At 37.4% G+C, this 19,483-nt stretch overlaps 1 protein-coding gene across 1 annotated transcript in view; it reads right to left on the bottom strand.

Annotated features, from left to right (window-relative positions):
• Positions 1-19,483, bottom strand: part of DIAPH2 (diaphanous related formin 2) — an 880,788-nt gene that overhangs the window by 454,379 nt on the left and 406,926 nt on the right. Inside the window, exon 24 of the mRNA XM_058441333.1 lies at positions 11,148-11,249. Within this exon, the coding sequence (XP_058297316.1) occupies positions 11,148-11,249 (102 nt within the window). The remainder of the gene's footprint in view (positions 1-11,147; positions 11,250-19,483) is intronic.

The following is a 19,483-nucleotide window of genomic DNA, read 5'->3' as shown; positions in this document are numbered from 1 at the left end:
GCAGGTAGGTGTAGCTTAGTAGCAACTAAGTCAAATGAGACTGAAATTAGAAACTGTCATGTGATCTGACTGTGTGAAAACAGTCTGCCTAATTTTCTGGTCTTAGTTTCCCCATCGTAAAGTGGGAGAAATTCCTGTAAAGCGGTCTTGTTTTGATGAAAAGAAGGGAGTCAAAATAAATGATCCATACGTTTACTTTCTTCTTTTTTAGGCTCTGCCTCTACAGCTGTGGGAAGGTAGAGTAAAAAGTGCTAGTTCCATAAAGGAAAAGTATTGCTTGGCTGCTATGAAAAATTTGTATTAGCATTTAAGTAAATTCAGCTTACCATCTTCTCAGACATCAAATAGGGCATCTCACGTCTAACAATGATGCTCTTATTTTCCCATTCAAGACCCCAAATCTTGAAGTGATATTCAAGTCACAGTAAACACAATGTTATTTATAATAATACCAATCCTTACCAATATTTTAACCTGCAGAATTTCTGAGAGTTGTCCCTTATTTTCCATGCTCACCATATAGAAACTCATAATTTTATGTACTTCAAGCTTGGATTACTAACATATTGACATGTTGAGTTTTTGTTATTATGATGATATCTGCTAGAATTTGAACCTATAGTTCTAGGGGTTAGAAGTATTGGAGTTGGCAGATTTGGGAGCTATCTGAATAGATGCAATAGGAGGTAAGGTCATTGATACAGACACTGCATAGAGGAAAAAAAAGGAGTAAGGAGTCAAAAGCTGCATCTTGTGGAGCACCTAGCACAGAGTCTTGAGTATATCAATATGTGCTGATTGATTTTTAAAGCACTCCTTAGCTGACTAACCATTTTCCAGATCTTTTCCCAAGTAGGACAATTGTCTATTCAACAAAATTAATAGCTGACAGTAATATTTTACTTCCACAAAATAATGTCTTCAGTTATAATGTCAAACCAGAAATATTAGGGAATTAACTTTGTTGAACCGCTATTACTAGATATTAATCTATCATGAGTCAGCCTGCTTTTCGGAAGAAGTTGTATACTGTAAGGGGTTCAAAGTTGCCCTTTGATCTGGCAAAAATTCTTCATTGATTCATCTCCTACAACAAAGTTTGATACATGGCAGATGATAAAGATGAAAAGTGATTTTGAAAATAAACCATCGTAAAATGAATGAATGGCTTCATTCATATAAATAGGAAACATAATATTCAGTAAAATGCTGGGTCAAGAAGAGGACATATAGTTTCAAGAGGTATAACAGCAGGCTGATGTGGGGAAAGAAGAAGTACATGTAAGGTCATTCATTAGCTTCCAGGTAGGTCACCCCAACAATACCGTCAAGGCCCAATCTTAGCCCAAATTCAGAGCCCCATACAGCTTCTTCTTAAAGAACAGGATTTAGGAGAATTTTTTTCTCTAAACCCAGGAAAGAGGGGGAAACAATTATCTGCATTCTCCAGACCCATACTGTAAGCTGCAGTAGGAGAAACAGGGACACTGTAGTTACACAGACATAGGTTTGAGCCACACTTCTGTCACTTTACTTTTTAGAGACAGGGTCTCACTCTGTCACCCAAGCTGGAGTGCTGTGGGGTGATCACAGCTCACTGCAACCTTCACTTCCTGGGGCTCAGGCGATCTTCCCACCTCAGCCTCCCGAGTAGCCAGGACTACAGGCACATGTCACCATGCCTGGCTAAGTTTTGTATTTTTTTGCAGAGATGGGGTTGTGCCATGTTGCCCAGGCTGCTCTTGAACTCCTGGGGCTCAAGCGATCTGCCCACCTGGGCCTTCCAAAGTGCTGGGATTTCAGATGTAAGCGACCTCACTCGGCCTCACTTTCTAGTTGTATGACCTACTCCAAGTTACCTGGAGTTTCTAAGTATTTCTTCATCATGAAAATGTATTCATTAAATCATCTATACACGATGCATTAGAACTTAAATGTGATACTATGTGTATCACTCCTGTCACAGTAACTGACATGATGTAAACACCCTAAAACAATAGTTATTGTTGTTATTACATTCTTTATTCATCCTCAGAAATTGTCAGTATGAAGAAACCGGGGTCCTTATCTGTTCCCCCAAACCCAGCATAAAGTTTCTCTCATTCAAAATTAAGAAATATATTTCCAGGGCTCAGTGAAGAACAGCTCTCATTATCCACTGTAAATATCATGCTTTATTTAGCTATTTTTAATTCATAATATACATCTACTATTAGAAATGTTATTATTAAAATTATTACAAAATCAAGAGATGATGGAGGAGGCAAGCTATACATGTGCATCTCTTAACAAAAGCCACAAACTAGTACATATTGATCATAACCACAGAATTTTTGCAAACATAAGTGTGAATTTTTACGATCAGACCAGTGTACACTGATAGAAACAGTTGCAACTCCATCAGAGGATTTGGATATGTAAGGAAATGTCCTAGATAACTAAGTTTAGAAACAGTAGGAAGCACTGAGCAACACTCTTAGCCACAGATACAATTATTAAAAGGCTCATGTCTCATAAAGGCACTTGAGTGCACCTAAGTGATATAAGTAAATAAAATAAAAACTCTGCTGAAATGTGTGTTTGTATTTAGTTGTGGTCCCTTGCAGCATTTTAGTTGACTGGCATCCTTTGTTTTATAATTCATTCCTTGAAGTGCTGTGGGATGCTGACCAGGGTATTGTATTATGTAGGGGATTTATTTGTGTTACGATGTACTTGCCTATCAAATCACATCAAGTGGCTCTCATTTCTTTAGCTGATCTTCACTATATTAAAAAAAAAATAAAAGTGCATTGACAGCTTTAGAGAGAGCAACTACAAGTGGGTTATTTCCCCAAAGAGTTAGAGACAGTTTTGTTTATATAATTTGAATTTTACACACTTCAATACCTACGCAGCTCATGAATATTGATCTACTACCCAACTAACCTAGGAATCCACAGAGAAAGGAAAAGAGCACAAATGTAAAAATCATGTGTGAAGGAAAAGGGGATGGCCACATGGCACTCCTATGGTCAGGTGTGGCCTTTAGGGTTATTTCTATCATCTTTCCTTCTCACTTCTAAGGCATATTCCATTAAGGCCTAACATATGGGAGAAAAACTGATCCCTCAGTCTCTTCAAAACATAATGTTAAGAATTCATAAGAATTAACAGATAAATTTGTAACAAATATATATTTGCCACTAGGTATTTTTTCCAAATAGTTAACTCTTTTGATCCATTGCCCATTGAATATACAGAATCCTTTTGTGTCTGTGACTACAACAAAAAGAATGATCATGAAACCACATTAAAGGAGAATGGACTTAAGTTTAATAGAAGGCAGAACTGCCTACAGAAATGAGATTGAGTCAATACTGACCAGATTTCTGCCTGGAGTTGTGGAAATAAGGCAGGGGCATTTATGACACCCCATAAAGTAAAGACTTTTATCTTCTTCGAGACAACGACCTCCTCCAGGGTAGAACCTCTCCTACTTATACTCATTCTAATACTTTCTGTAGCAAATCCAGTACCAGATTGGACAAAATAATCAATACAAGTGTACCGACTATATGGAGTCAATGCCAAATGTTTGTACATTAGATGTCATGAGAGAAAAAGACCATACTTAATCTGTGAATTGAAGCCTTGAAAAAATTGTGTGTTGAAAAATGATTCTACATCAGAAAAATAATGATGTAGGCTTGGCGCAGTGGCTCACGCCTGTAATCCCAGCACTTTGGGAGGCCGAGACAGAGCAAGACTCCATCTCAAAAAAAAAAAAGAAAAAGAAAAAAGAAAAATAATGATGTACTGGTAGAGAATATTTCCCCAAAGATAAAAATACATGGAAACTACCCATCAACAACCAGCCACTTGTCTTTAGTCTAGAACAGAATACAATAACATTGTGTGCCCCAAAAGGCACTATAAACTCAGAAGAATCACACTAAAAAGTTAGGCAAGAATTTTAAAACACCTTTCTGAAAACATGTTTGAGGCCAAGAACAGCCATCAACATTTCTTTTTTTTTTTTTTTTTTTTTGAGATGGAGTCTTGCTCTGTCATCCAGCTTGGAGTGCAGTGGCGCAATCTTGGCTCATTGCACCCTCCGCCTCTCACGTTCAAACGATTCTCCTGCCTCAGCCTCCTGAGTAACTGGAATTACAGGCACCCACCATCATGCCCGGCTAATTTTTCTATTTTTAGTAAAGATGGGATTTCACCATGTTGGTAAGGCTGGTTTCGAACTCCTGATCTTGTGATTCACCCGCCTCAGCCTCCCAAAGTGTTGGGATTACAGGCGTGAGCCACCATGCCTGGCCACAGCCATAAAAATTTCTATGGTGGTGTTAGGAATTAGTGATATGGGGGGGGGGAATGAAAGGGTTAACTTTTGATTTTTAAAAAATTTGATGAAAACCAATCAATAGCAAAATTAATTGACATCTACGGACCTAATTTGAATATTCAATTTTCAGGTGGTTTTATTTTACCTTGTTTTATTGCAAAAGCTGATGGAAATAAGAAATTCTGTCACAAAAAATGATTATTATGAGAAGTTAGTAAGAGGGATAAGAATATAAATACATGTATTTGAGAATGAGTCATGGTGAGTTTTCTTTTACCTGATCTCAAAATTATTAAACCAGCTTTTTCCTCAGATAAAATGAATATACATCTAGAAGTAAGAGCTAGCACTAATATTTACAAAAGTAATGAAAATAGAAACAATCAGGGCATTACAAATCAAAACACTTAATACTCCAAATGCAGGCATATAAAATAAAGAAAAATGCAATTTTCACACTGAATATGCAAAAGTGAAAAATGATTTGATATTAATGGAACAGAGGACTTACAATTTTCTATCCAAACTAATTGCCTTTGATGATATGTATAAGGAAAAAAAAAGCTTTTAAGAATTTTCTTTTCACTTGGTTAAGCTATCTTTATAGCTCATAAGCTCTTATGAGGCTTTAAAAAAATTAAAAAGCACAGTAAATTTATAGTTGTACTTCCAACTATATGCATAAATCCTCTCCTCCCAACTTCATGTATTTGTGTAAAAAAATTTAAATGTGCTGTCCGCAACATCACATCATCTGTGCTTCCTATTATGAAGATTTCTACACACAAGCCTATTTCAACATTTTTTGTTAGATTATAGCTTTAGGATGTTTTTAACTGAAAAATATGGATAATTTTGAAGTCAGAAAAACAAAGTACCGATTACTAAGAGAATTAATTATTGCCTTCTTTTTCTCAGAAGATGTGTTAGTTTAATAGATACAAACAGTATGGGTCTCCATCCCCTGTGCAAGACAAGTGGGAACTTCCATAGCTCTGAGGTTTGAGAACAGCTGAGCTGCAAAGACACTCAGAAGAGTCTAAAAGCTCCTGCTGAGGGTTCTAACTGCCAGAGCTTTCAAAAATCTGTGCTTTTTTTTCCTAGAAAAGGTACAGCACATAATTACAATGATGTACCAAATTCAATTCTGTGGGAGGGAGGTTGGAGGGCAAGTCAGTGGGAAGCTATGCAGCCAATCTACCCCCTAAACAAGAAGATTATTGATCACACAATATGTGGGAGCAAGCATGTCCCCCTTACCAGGATCTGTCTCTAGACAGAGGAAAAGTCTCTGGGTTTTTCTATTTCTTTTTTTTTTTTCTCTTTTTTCCAACTGGTTGCACACGATTATAAGGAAACCTAATGATGTGGCTGCTAAAAAGAACCAAAAGGTTAGAGAAAGCTTAGTGTCCCAGTCACTGCCTTAGATAAGTTTCTTTCTTTCACAATTTCCCCCAGGTTTGTCAATTTTACTGTGTTTTTTTTGTTGTTGGTTTTTGTTCCTGAGACAGGTTCTGGTTCTGTTGCCCAGGCTGGAGTGCAATGGTACAATCTCGGCTCACTGTAACCTCTGCCTCCCAAGCTCAAGCGATTCTCCCACCTCAGCCTCCCAAGCAGCTGGACAAGCACAGCACCATGCTTGGCTAATTTTTGTATTTTTTGTAGAGACGGGGTTTTGCCATGTTGGCCAGACAGGTCTCGAATTCCTGGGCTCAAGCGATCTGCCTGCATTGGCCTCCCAAAGTGCTGGGATTCAGATGTGAGCCACCTTGACCAGCCAATTTGTTAATTATTCATTAACATTATTTCAATGAATATTGCAAAAGTAATCTAATTTCTAGCATATTTATACCCCTAACTGATGAGATTTTGTTTTTATCATCTAAGAAGTTATATAATCAAGGAAACTCTATAGGGCACTACGCAGGGTTAGAGTATTAAAATCAGGAAATAAGGCCAGGTATGGTGGCACACACCTATAATCCCAGTATTTTGGGAGGCTGAAGCAAGAGGATTGCTAGAGGCCAGGAGTTCAACACCAACCTGGGCAACACAGCAGGACTCCATGTGTACAGAAAAAATTTTTAAAAAATTAGCCGGGCATGGTGGAACTTGCTACTCAGGAGGTTGAGGTGGGAGGATCACTAGAGCCTAGGAGTTCGAGGCTGCAGTGAGGTATGATCTCGCCACTGCACTCCACCCTGGGGGACAGAGAGAGAACCTGCCTCTTAAAAAAAAAAAAAATCAGGAAATACTATTTATTATTTAAGAAGGAGAGGAAAGGTTTCAAAAAGGAGCTTAAATTCTTTTATGGTATCAAATGCCATATAGATACAGAATAAGATAGGACTGAAAGAGTCCACTTGATTTTCCATTCATGCAAATGCATTCAAGAAATATTTGTTAAGCACACGTGAATAAAATCAACATAGTTCATCCATTTATAGAACTTGCAATATAGTTGGGATTATAGACAGTCAAGAAGTAACCTCATAAATAAACATTTAGTTAAAATCCAGGATAATTTCTAGAAAGGAAAAGAAAAAAGGTAATCTGGGAGAGTTTAGTAGGGAGATCTATTTCTGACTGAAAGGCAAATGAAGGTACCACTGGGAAAGCAAAAATTAAGCTATGACTTGAAGTATAAACAAGAGAGGGAGGCAGCAAGTGGGAGTAAAGGAGCAGCATGTGCAATGGTCCTGAGCAGGAAAGAACATGGTAAGTTCAAAAATGAAATGTGGCTGAGGCATAATGAGCAAGAGGCCAGATAGCAGGTGATAAAAGTAGGAGAGGTGGGCAGGTGCCAGACCAGATAGTATCTCCTAGGTAATGGTAAGAAGTCAATGCTGTAGCTTTAGTGCTATAGAACAGCACTGGTATTTTAAGCAGATAAAAATTATGATGCAATACAGATACACTCTAGAAACATCATACTAAGGGTTGTGCCGAGACGGATTTGGAAACAGGCAAAAGTGGTAGCGGGAAAAACAAGATAAACGTATATTGTGATGGTTAATTGCAATGATGATTCTGGCTTGGGCTAAGGTGGTGGTGATGGAGACAGAGAGAAGTGAGTATATTTGATGTGTATTTTGGATGTGAACAGGATTTAAGGGCCTTTCTTATTTCAATTTCAACGCATTATTTAAGGCAGAATTCTGATCACCATTGGTTGAACAATGAATGAGAGTTAAGGAAGTAGAGAGAAAAAGGAGACTGATCTTTGAAAAAAACTGATGCTAGGAAATGGAGAGAAGGCAGTAGCAAGCAGAAACCTCAGTCAGGAAGGATTTTTATTCATCCATCCACCCATCTATCCACTCCTTTCCAGGCAGCAAATGACTAAAGATTTTCTTTTTTTCTGAAGAGCAGGGCACAGTGGAAACTGACAAATTGAGGAAGCAATAAAATAACTAACAGAAGGAAAGCAAGCAAGAGATACTACCGCCTAAAGTAGGCAGTGCATAACAATGCCCAAAACTGAAGTGAGAAGATTAGCATGTGGTAGAGCATCACATACACACCCACATACCCACAACCCAGGAGCACAGTGGCTAAAGCACTGGCTACAAATTCAGACTGCTAACATTTGAATTCTGTGACTACTAGTTACTATGTAACCTTGGACAAGTAAACTAGTCTTCCTTGGGCCCAGTTTCCTCATCCTTTTTTTTTTGAGGCAGAGTCTTGCTCTGTGGCCCAGGCTGGAGTGCAGTGGCCTGTTGTCAGCTCTCTGCAACCTCCGCCTCCCAGGTTCAAGCGATTCTCCTGCCTCAGCCTCCTGTGTAGCTGGGACTACAGGCATGCGCCACCATGCCCAGCTAATTTTTGTATTTTTAGTAGAGATGGAGTTTCACCATGTTGGCCAGGCTGGTCTTGAACTCCTGATCTCAGGTGATCCTCCCACCTCAGCCTCCCAAAATGTTGGGATTACAGGCATGAGCCAACACGCCTGGCATCCTCATCCTTAATATGGAGCCATTAATAGTGCCAAACTCGTAGGGTTGTCATGAGGAATACATAAGTTGGTGGAAGTAAACATGCTTCTCACAGAATCTGACAAATTAAGTCCTCAATATTTATTTTGTTTCTATCCATACTAATAGCAACAACAATAATGTTAATGATAATTGAGCTCCTCTTTTTCTGAGGTTTGACAGAAAACGGGTAAGTAAAAGATACATAGCTAGAGAAAACTTTGTAGGTAGAAGAGATATTGGAGGTTTTGAAGTCAAAGTGCTTTCTTTTTTCTCTGGCAAGTAACAGGTTAGGATGTTCGTGGTAAGTTAAAAGAATGGGGAGGAGACAGAAGACTTGAGGAGAGAAGGAAAGGTATGGTATGGCCACTACGGAAAAATGAAAGGACGCAGAACAGGGAGCGAGTGAAATAGCTGTTAAAACGAGAGTCTGATTGAGGTAAAGGCTAAAATGTCAAAAAGATACCAATTGACTCACTTCACCAAAGGGAGCAGAAAGGAAGAAAGACAGTCAGAGATACAGTGAGAATGTGAAGGAGCTTCATTCTGTAAATTCAGGGAGACACTGGAGGTTTTCCATATAGAAATCATGTGATAAATACACTAATAATGTTAACAAGAGAAGTGAGCAGAGGCAATGAGCCTTTCCAGTTTGGAGCGTCTCTCATTACTGCAGATGATTCTATTAAACAATTTCCAAAATTGTCCTCACATTAGGCTGTTGATATATGTTTAAGGGTTAAAAAGTGTTTGGATGTATACACACAGAAGTGAATTGAATTTCAGCATACACCTAGAGAAATATGTTTTAGGAAAATTTCTATTGTTACAGATTTAAATCATACTACTTTCTAATTTCAGGCTCGGACTTAGGCTTAATAATTGTCCTGCAATTCAATTCCATAAACATTTATTTACTGTCTATTTTATACATGATATTGTTCTAAACACTGAAAAGCACACGTTTAAAAGACTAAAGTATATCACTGTTTAAAAAATATTTCCTTGATGTGAATGCAGCTAAACTTTATTGGGCAAATCCTGATTGACAGTATCTTAGGTAATTTACATGGTGTAAACTAGTTTGTAATGTCCTTGACTTTCCGCCCCCCACCCCCAGACATGTAGCTAAGAATGGTGAGAGTAAATAAGGGGACTAGGTTACTTCATCTACGCACAGCCTCAGAATTATTTATGGTTACGTGCATAAACAAGAAATCTCTTCCACTTTCTATTTTGCTTTTAGTTCAGAAGGTATATTGCTTTTTATGTCCCCAAACTTCATTTCCTCAGTGTGGTACCAAGGATATGCCTCTTGAAAGGACTTGCTTGGCAAACTAATACATCTTCCAAGATAAACTGCATTCAGAAAAAAAAAATGGCTTCAGAGAAATTGTGTAGTATACCTACTGTAAAACTCATAACCATCATGACACAGCTGAATTCTCAGAGGGTATGTAGCCTTGATTCAATTATAATATGAATCCAAGCAGCTTAGGCTTCAAGTGTGGACTTTGGTCAAAACAATTGTATTACTCAATGTTGTGCTAAATTGCTTTTAGTTAACAAATGATATCTATCGAATTTAGTTGATTAATTCACCTTGTTCAAAAATAAGAGAAATACCTTTCTCAGATACCATTATATGCTCTATCTGATCCCAAACATACATTCCTGATTTTCTTTGCAAGAATTTGACAGAATCCTTCTATATAAGTGTAGTCAATGCCATGTCTCAAAATTAATAAACTCTAAATATGGGTGAGCATTTATTGCACATGTTCAAAAGGAACATGCTCGGTCCCATCTAGCACAGTTTGACTTTAAACAGGATTTTTAAACTGCAAGGTATCAAATTAGATCAATTCTAACATATTATACTATTTAAAAGCTTATAGAATATTTTGGATAAGGCTGAAAATGTTTGACTATTAGGTCGAATGGTAATTTTTAAATTCTTAGTATGCAAATGGAAAATGTTCAGGGAGCCAGGGTAAAGTTGGTGACCATAATGGAACTATTTATTCATACAGCAAACAAATTTGCACTGACCACGTAAGTAAAAAATAGCTTTTTCTCCAAGAAATTAAATAAATCATAATGCCCTCTTTCCTGCCATTTTTTTGTTTTTGTTTTTTGTCAACTATTTGAATAGTCGGTTTGGGGAATACTTAAAATATAACTATAATCTTGAATTCAAAATTTATACTTATTAATCTTTTGTACTCCTTAATACGAAGGGTGAAATAAGAAAAAATAATTCATTCCAATAATAATTTAACTACATGACGATTTAAAGACATGATGTATAAGATTTTCTTCCCAGCTAAAACAGCACATTTTAAGCTTTAAATCAATTAATGACACTCTATATGAAATCTGAAAATCCTTGTGCTTTTTCTGACACGACATATACCCTAGAAAAAGAGTCTCTAGTACTTTGCTAAGTATCTAGTAATTATCCTTTTATTTTAACCTATTTTTGGGGGGCCAAATTCTAACATTAAGATCTAAATGGAAAGAAAAATAGCCCATATAATAATAAAGTATACTGTTTGCATATATTAATAGAATTAAAAATTGGCACTGTTATTCAAAAGATCCCGAGATATTTTTAAGTATTTTATGAATGCGAGTATTTTATTATTTTTCAATGCCATGACAAATAATAATAGGTAAAAAAGGATTTTTTTCTGACAGCCAATATTATATTAAATTATGTAGCAATATAGTAATGAAAAAATAACTGACAACTGAAATGTTTTTCTTTTCACTGTTTCTGGCAAGTGTTAACCTCCCAGCTGAGATTGTGGTCCCTCATGTTGGATACATACCACAACTCCAAATTGTTCAGGCTCACAGAGGTCATCATATTCATTCTTAAGCTCTGCTAATTCGTTGAGTATCTTCTGCTCAGGAAGATGTTTCACAAGGTTCTAAAAAGAAATAAAAGTATAAAAGTGTAGTGTTTTAGTATTAGAATTTTTAAACATGCATTAACAATTATGAAAGTGATTAACTAGGACAGTACATTTCTGACTGTGGTTCTTTTATGGTACCAGAGTATTCACCCTTCCCCACCCCTCCAAAATTTGACCTAAAAATGAACTACAATAAATTGTGAATAAAATGTATAAACTTGTTTGGTTTTTGTACAATATAGTATATATATATTGAATAAAAGATCATATAAGAATAAATGGTATTCCAAAACTGAGTAAACTTCTGGGACTTAAACATATAGAATAATTTTCTTTTTTTTTTTGGAGACGAGTCTCACTCTGTCGCCCAGGCTGGAGTGCAGTGGCGCAATCTCGGCTCACTGCAAGCTCCGCCTCCCGGGTTCACGCCATTCTCCTGCCTCAGCCTCTCCGAGTAGCTGGGACTACAGGCGCCCGCCACCACGCCCGGCTAATTTTTTGTATTTTTAGTAGAGACAGGGTTTCACTGTGTTTAGAATAATTTTTAAGCTTTATTTCCAGTCACAATAATTAGTCAATCTAAACTAAAAACAGAAAAATACTATGTAGAATTTGCTTATGTACAATAATACTAAAAAAGAAAGTATCAACTCTACTATTCATAATTTTTCAAAACCTGGAATAATCTTCAATCTTATAAATTACACCTGGCTTGTACAACATCTCCCATTATCTACAATGTCTATATTTAAGTACACAATACATTCCTACTTTTAATGGAGAATCAAGCAAAAGTGATGAAGTCTGATGCATGCTCAAATTTGATGATTCTTATGAATTGAATGTTTGTGTCCCTCCAAAATCCTTATGCTGAAATCTAATCCTCAACGTGATTATCCTTAAAGGCAGCGCCTTTGAGGGGCAATTAGGTCATAAGAGTGGAGCCCTCACGAATAAGATTAGTTCCCTCTTAAGAAGAGGCCACAGGCCGGGTGCAGTGGTTCATGCCTGTAATCCCAGCACTTTGGGAGGCCGAGGCAGGTGGATCACCTGAGGTCAGGAGTTCAAGACCAGCCTAACCAACATGGAGAAGCCCCATCTCTACTAAAAATACAAAAATTAGCTGGGCGTGGTGGCACATGCCTGTAATCCCAGCTACTAGGGAGGCTGAGGCAGGAGAATCACTTGAACCTGGGAGGCGGAGGTTGCGGTGAGCAGAGATCGCGCCATTGCACTCCAGCCTGGGCAACAAGAGTGAAATTCTGTCTCAAAAAAAAAAAAAAAAAAAAGAAGAAGAAAGAAAGAAAGAAGAGGCCAGAGAGCTAGCTTGTTCTCTTCCCACAATGTAAGCATGCAATGAGAAGTTAGCAGTCTGCAACCCAGAAGAGGGCCCAACTATGTTGACATCTTGAACTTGGACCTCCAGCCTCCAAGATAGTGAGAAATAAATTTCTGTTGTTTATAAGCCTCCCAGGCTTATACAAAACACCCCACCTAACAAAAGCAAAATGTACATTCTTCTCAAGTGCACATAAAACATTTTCCAGGATAATCATGTCAGGCCACAAAACAAGTCCTAATACATTTTAAAAATTTAATATCACACAAAATATCTTTGTGATCACAAGTGAAATGAAACTAGAAAGGAATAACAGAAGGAAAAGTGGAAAATCCTCAATTACGCAGAAATTATTATAAATAAAATCTTAAGCAACCAATGGGTCAAAGAAAGAACCACAAGGAAAATTAGAAAATACCTTGAAAGGAAAGAAAATACAAACACAACATATCAAAACACATGGAATGTAGTGAAAGCAGTGCTAAGAGGGAAAAGTATAGCAGTACATGCCTACATTAAAAAAAAAAAAGATTTCAAAATGATAACCTAACTGTACATCTTAAGAAACTAGAAAAAGAGGAGCAAACTAAAGCCAAAGCTAATAGCAGGAAGGAAACAAAGATTAGAGAAAAACAAGATAGAAAACTGAAAATCTGCCAGGTGTGGTGGCTCATGCCTGTAATCCCAGAACTTTGGGAGGCTGAGGCAGGTGGATTCCTTGAGCTTAGGAGTTCAAGACCAGACTGGGAAACATAGCAAAACCCTGTCTCTACAAAAAATACAAAAATTAGCCAGGCCTGGTGGCTCATGCCTGTGGTCCCAGCTACTTGGGAGGATCACTTGAGCGAAGGAGGTTGAAGCTGCAGTGAGCTGTGATTGCAACACTACACTCCAGCCTGGGCAACACAGTGAGACCCTGTCTCAAAAAGAGGAAAAAAAAAAAAAAAGAAAAGAAAAAGAAAACTTTAAACCTATAGAGAAAATTAATGAAACCAAGCCAAAAGTTGTATATTAGTCCGTTTTCATGCTGCTGATTAAGACATACCCAAGACTGGGAAGAAAAAGAGGTTTAAGGCCAGGCGCAGTGGCTCATACCTGTAATCCTAGCACTTTGGGAGGCCGAGGCAGGCGGGTCACCTGGGGTCAGGAGTTCAAGACCAGCTTGGCCAACATGGTGAAACCCCATCTCTACAAAAATACAAAAATTAGCTGGGCAAGATGGTGGGTGCCTGTAATCCCAGCTACTCGGGAGGCTGAGGTGGGAGAATCGCTTGAACCAGGAAGGCAGAGGTTGCAATGAGCTGAAATCATGCCATTGCACTCCAGCCTGGGTGACAGAGCAATACTCAGTCTCAAAAAAAAACAAACCAAAAAAAAAGGTTTAATTGGATTTACAGTTCCACACGGCTGGGGAGGCCTCAGAATCATGGTAGGAGGCGAAAGGCACTTCTTATATGGAGGTGGCAAGGGAAAATGAGGAAGAAGCAAAAGCAGAAACCCCTGATAAACCCATCAGATCTTGTGAGACTTACTACCACAGGAATAGCACAGGAAAGACTGGCCCCCATGATTCAATTATCTCCCCTTGGGTCCCTCCCACAACATGTGGTAATTCTGGGAGATACAATTCAAGTTGAGATTTGGGTCGGGACGCAGCCAAACAATATCAAGTTAGTTCTTTGAAAAGATCAAAACAAACAAACAAAAAAAACCCCACAAACCCTCAGCTAGATTGATGAGTTTAAGAGAAAACTCTAGTAATTAAAATCAGAAATAAAAGTGGACATTACTATTAACTTCATAAAAAGAAAAAATTATGAGAAAATTATGAACAATTATTTACCAAAAATTTGAATAACCTAGAAGAAATGGACTAGTTCCTAGAAATACAAAAACTACTAAAATGGACGCAAGAAGAAACAGAAAATCTGAATAGGCCTATAACAAGTAAGTAGATTGAATCAGTAATCAAAAACCTCCACATGAAGAAATGCATAGGACCCAATAGCTTCACTGATGAATTCTACTAACATTTACAGAAGAACGTACACCAATCCTTCTCAACTTTACCCAAAAAATGAAGATGGGAAAACTTCCTAACTCTTTCTATGCAGCCATCATTACCCTGATAAGGAGGTTGGTCGAATATACTAAAAAACAAACAAACTAAACAACAACAACGATGACAACAACAACAACAACAAAAACTCTAGGCCTTATACCTTATTAATACAAATGTAAAATTCCTCCAAAAAATACTAGTGAACTGAATTCAGCAGCCTAAGAAAAGGACTATACACCATGATCAAGAGCAATTAGGCAAAAAAGAAACAAAAAGCCATGTAAATAGGGAAGTAAGAAGTAAAAGTATTTCTGCTCACAGATGACATGATCTTATATGTAGGAAACACTAAATCATCCGCAAAAAACTGATAGAGCTAATAAATGAATTCAGCAAAACTGAAGTATACACAATCAACATGGAAAAATCAGTTGCATTTCTATGCACTCACAATGAACAGTCTATAAAAGAAATTAGTGAAACTATTCAACTTACAATAGCATCCACAATAAAATACTCTCTCACACTCAGAAGAATGGCTATTTTCAAAACAGTGGAGTGTAACTCGTGTTAGTGAGGATGTGGTAAAACAGGAACACTTGTATGTCACTGGGGGGAATGTAAAATGACGCAGTCCCCATAGAAAACAGTTTGGTGGTTCCTCAGAAAATCAACACATAATTAACATATGACCTCATAATTCCATCCCTAATATGATGGTTATGTGTCAACTTGAGCGGGCAAAGATATGCTCAGATTAAACATTATTTCTGGGTGTGTCTGTGAGGGTGTTTCAGGATGAGATTAGCATTTTAATTGGTAGACTCAGTAATGTTGATTGCCCCCTCCCGAGTGTAGGTGAGAATCAGCCAATCATTTGGGGGCCTGAACAGAACAAAATAGCAGAAGAAGGAGGAATTCATCCCTTTTGCTTCCTGTCTCCCTGCTTGAGCTGGGACATTGATCTTCTCCTGTCCTTGGACTGGGATTTACACCATGAGCTCTCACGGTTCTCAAGCCCTCAGACTGAGGACTTGGACCAGATTTACACCACTGGCTTTCCTGGGTCTCCAGCTTACAAACGGCAGATCATGAGACTTCTCAGCTTCCATAATGCAGTGAGCCACCTCCTCATAATAAATCTCTTTATGTACACACACACACACACACACACACACACACTCTATTGGTTGTTTCTTTGGAGAACTCTAACTAATACACTTAGGTATGTACACAAAAAACTAAAACCAGGGACTCAGATACTGTACACAAATGTTCATAGCATCATTATTCAATGTCCAGAAGGTAGAAACAACCCATCTGCCTATCAGCAGATGTATTCATAAAAAGTGGTATATACATACAATGGAATCTTGGTCATAAAGGAATGAAGTTTTGACACGTCATTACATAGATAACAATAAGTGTAAATATTTCACTTAGTGAAACAAAATAGATACAAAAGAACAAATATTGTATGATTCCACTGATATGAAGTATCAACAATAGGCAAATTTTTAGTGACAAAAAGTAGAACTGAGGTTACCGGAAGCTGGGGGTAGAAGGGTATGGGGAGTTATTGCTTAATAGGTTTAGAGTTTCTGTTTGGGATGATGACAAAGTTCTGGAAATAGTGGTAATGGTTGTACAACAACATAAATGTAATGAATGCTTCTTTATTATATACGTAAAAAGGGTAAAATCGTTAGTTTTATGTTACATATTTTTCCACAATGAAGAGATAACTAGGGTAGGGTGCACACAACGTAAGTCTCATGGAAAACAACTGTACTATACCCCCACTATAAGTACCCTTTTGTTCTCCCCATTTATCTCTTCCCTCCTCCCACTCAATTTTGCCTTTCCATTAAGCTCTGGGCCTGCAATGGCACACCTATCATCTAATTAATGAGACCCAAGTTTTAAAATATCGCACCCTTTTACTAAAATATAAATATGGATATAACCACATATATGAATAGTGAAACGAAATCAAGGGAATCCATTATTTTGCTCCAATAGTATTATTTTCTCTTATAGAATAAGAATGTAAGTAAATACCAAGGTATTATTTCCATTTTTTCAAATATTTTTGATGCATGGAAATTACTCAATTGTTTTTAAAAATTGTTTCTATTGATGGTTTTTTTTTGTGAAGTATGTATGTTATTAAGCAAAACAAAGACTCAGTTTGGTAACTTGAATAATTTTCACCACAGTGAAACTAAATTAGAAAGATTAAGATAATTAAAATTATTTAAAATCAATTCTGCATATTTAAAATCTCCACCTCAATTTTAAGCTGTAACTGTGAAAATAAGTATTGTGGAATGAATCAAGCCTAAAATATAATTTTAGCTTGGAATGTGAAACTTTTGTTATTTTATTTTTCTCCTAGCTATAGGTAACCTGTTATTTTCAGAATGAAGGCGCCACAGTGGGAGGTGACATATCTTTTCTCTATTCAGCTGTATGAAATATTTAACACATTTAGTGGCCTTGGATGTATTCTGACTCTGAATATCATCTTATGAGTTATAAGCTTATATAACTGCTACTGTTTAGTAGGTTGTACTTGCAAATTAGAATAAAACTCACTCTCAAATGTGCGGCAGATGCAGATTACTACCATAGTACATATTGCTCTTATGAGTCACTTACCTGTAGGATCTCATGTTGCAAGTGGTCCTTGTAGTCAATGCCTAAACGTATCTGATTTTTTATATATGTACATACTAAACTTTGTAGACAAAGATGTAGTATAAGGTTGGATAGTAGTATTTTTTCATTCCCATAAATTCCTAAATAAAAGAGGAAGGAAGATAATACAGAGGAGAGAGAGATGTAATGGTATTCATTTACCTCCACTTCACCTACTCATCAAAAGCATACCAACAGAGAATACGGAAAAAAGGCAGGGGTTCAAGGCACAGCTTGACACTGATATACAGAGTCCTAGGAATCAGCCTGAAGTCTGTTTCTGTAGTGGACTAAGGGGGGGCTCCCAGGAAAGAAATTTTCTAAAGGAAGAGAAGTCAAGCAGCAAGCAGACAGGATTAGTCCAGTGAGAAAAGCTGCAATTTGGAAAGAGTTAGGGTGATTCTGAGTGCACTGTAGTTGTTTTTTGGATGTGATTCCAGGCCCAGACTATTCATCCCCAACGTGGTCAGATGTCTGAGTACTGTGGAAAGGAGAACTGTGTGAAGAGCACTGCTTTGGTACTCCTCTAATCAAGTACATTTAAAAAGGAAAGCAAGGAAAAAATACATGTTCCCATACTTTGCCAAAGAACACCCCACACCCTTGGCACCTAGAAGGCTTCAATACACCACCAGCTGTGCCCCATGGGAAACTCCTCCCCTCTTCCCACACACAGTTGTCCCCAGGGGAGAGGATCAAAACAAGAACCCACAGTTGCCACATGGAAGCTGGCAAAATTAATTCAGAGAATGTGTAAGCTATTCCCTGAGATCTCTAGAAACATCTAATGTTGAGACTTTTGATAAGAGTCAGGGTCCTGCAACAGCAGCTATGAGCAAGAGCAAGAAAAATACAGGTGAAGTGACATAGATCAGGCTAGGCAATAAAATTGTAAAATTCATATTGCCCCAAAACTCTGTACTTAAAAAAAATTAAAATAGCTTTTGAATTTAATGCTTCCTTGATACTACAATTGCTTCTGTTCTTTAAATAAACTGCAAAGGTGAGTTAATAGTCGAAGACTATCCTCTATGCTCGCTATAAGTGAAAAACTGTTCATAGTAGTAAAGGCTAGAAGTGATAAATTTTTAAGTACAACAGATTCTTACAAACTGTGAGTTGATAGGCAAATATCCTGGAAAGTTTCAAGGCACGAGCCCTTCAATTTCTCCGCCCCCCCCGCCCCACCCGCTGCTGCTTACTACTGTGCATATTTTTTTTTTCAAATATTTCAGTATTTGTGTTTAAAAGATCAATTCTGGGTAAGTATGAAGGTTTCATCCTAGAAAATGTCAATGAACTGAAGTTCACAAAGAAAACAGCAAAAGAGAAAGCAGCAACTATGTCACTGATTGAGCAGAGTTTTCTTCATCTTTTACCCATCACGAATTTACATTCTGATGACTGTCAGTGTTAAGTGAAGGAATTTCTATGAATAGACCACATGCTTTTAACTACTTTTTACATTTCTGCAATTATTCTGTAATACTTCCAAAACTTTATTTCCTTTAAATGTTAATTGAATACTTAAAGGTTAGTTAAGTAAAGGTATTGAACCATAATGCCCTTTCCTTCTTGCCAAAACATAACCTTTCTTTTCTGTCTTCTATCTCATTAAGTCACTTTAGTAGTAGAAGAACCGCATTAGGTTTATTTTGATTAAGACTATCATTTTCCACATAAATGAATTGGGGCCAATATTTCTTTATGAAAATATATTTATATATATTATATTATATATTATATATATATAATATAATATATATGTAATGTCTTGCTTTAACTTGTGTTGACAATTGTGTATTTTTAAAAATCCAGATAAGAAACATTTTCCTTGGCCAGGCGCAGTGGCTCACGCCTGTAATCCCAGCACTTTGGGAGGCCAAGGCGGGCAGATCACGAGGTCAGGAGATGGAGATCATCCTGGCTAACACAGTGAAACCCCGTCTCTACTAAAAATACAAAAAATTAGCCGGGCACGGTGGCGGGTGCCTGTAGTCCCAGCTAATCGGGAGGCTGGGGCAGGAGAATGGCGTGAAACTGGGAGGCGGAGCTTGCAGTGAGCCAAGATAGCGCCACTGCACTCCAGCCTGGGTGAAAGAGCAAGACTCCATCTCAAAAAAAAAAAAAAAAAAAAAAAAAAAAAAA

The sequence above is a fragment of the Hylobates moloch genome, unplaced genomic scaffold (genome assembly GCF_009828535.3).
Source record: "Hylobates moloch isolate HMO894 unplaced genomic scaffold, HMol_V3 SCAFFOLD_7, whole genome shotgun sequence".
NCBI classification, from domain to species: Eukaryota; Metazoa; Chordata; class Mammalia; order Primates; family Hylobatidae; genus Hylobates; species Hylobates moloch.
This window is presented reverse-complemented; position numbering and strand designations above follow the sequence as displayed.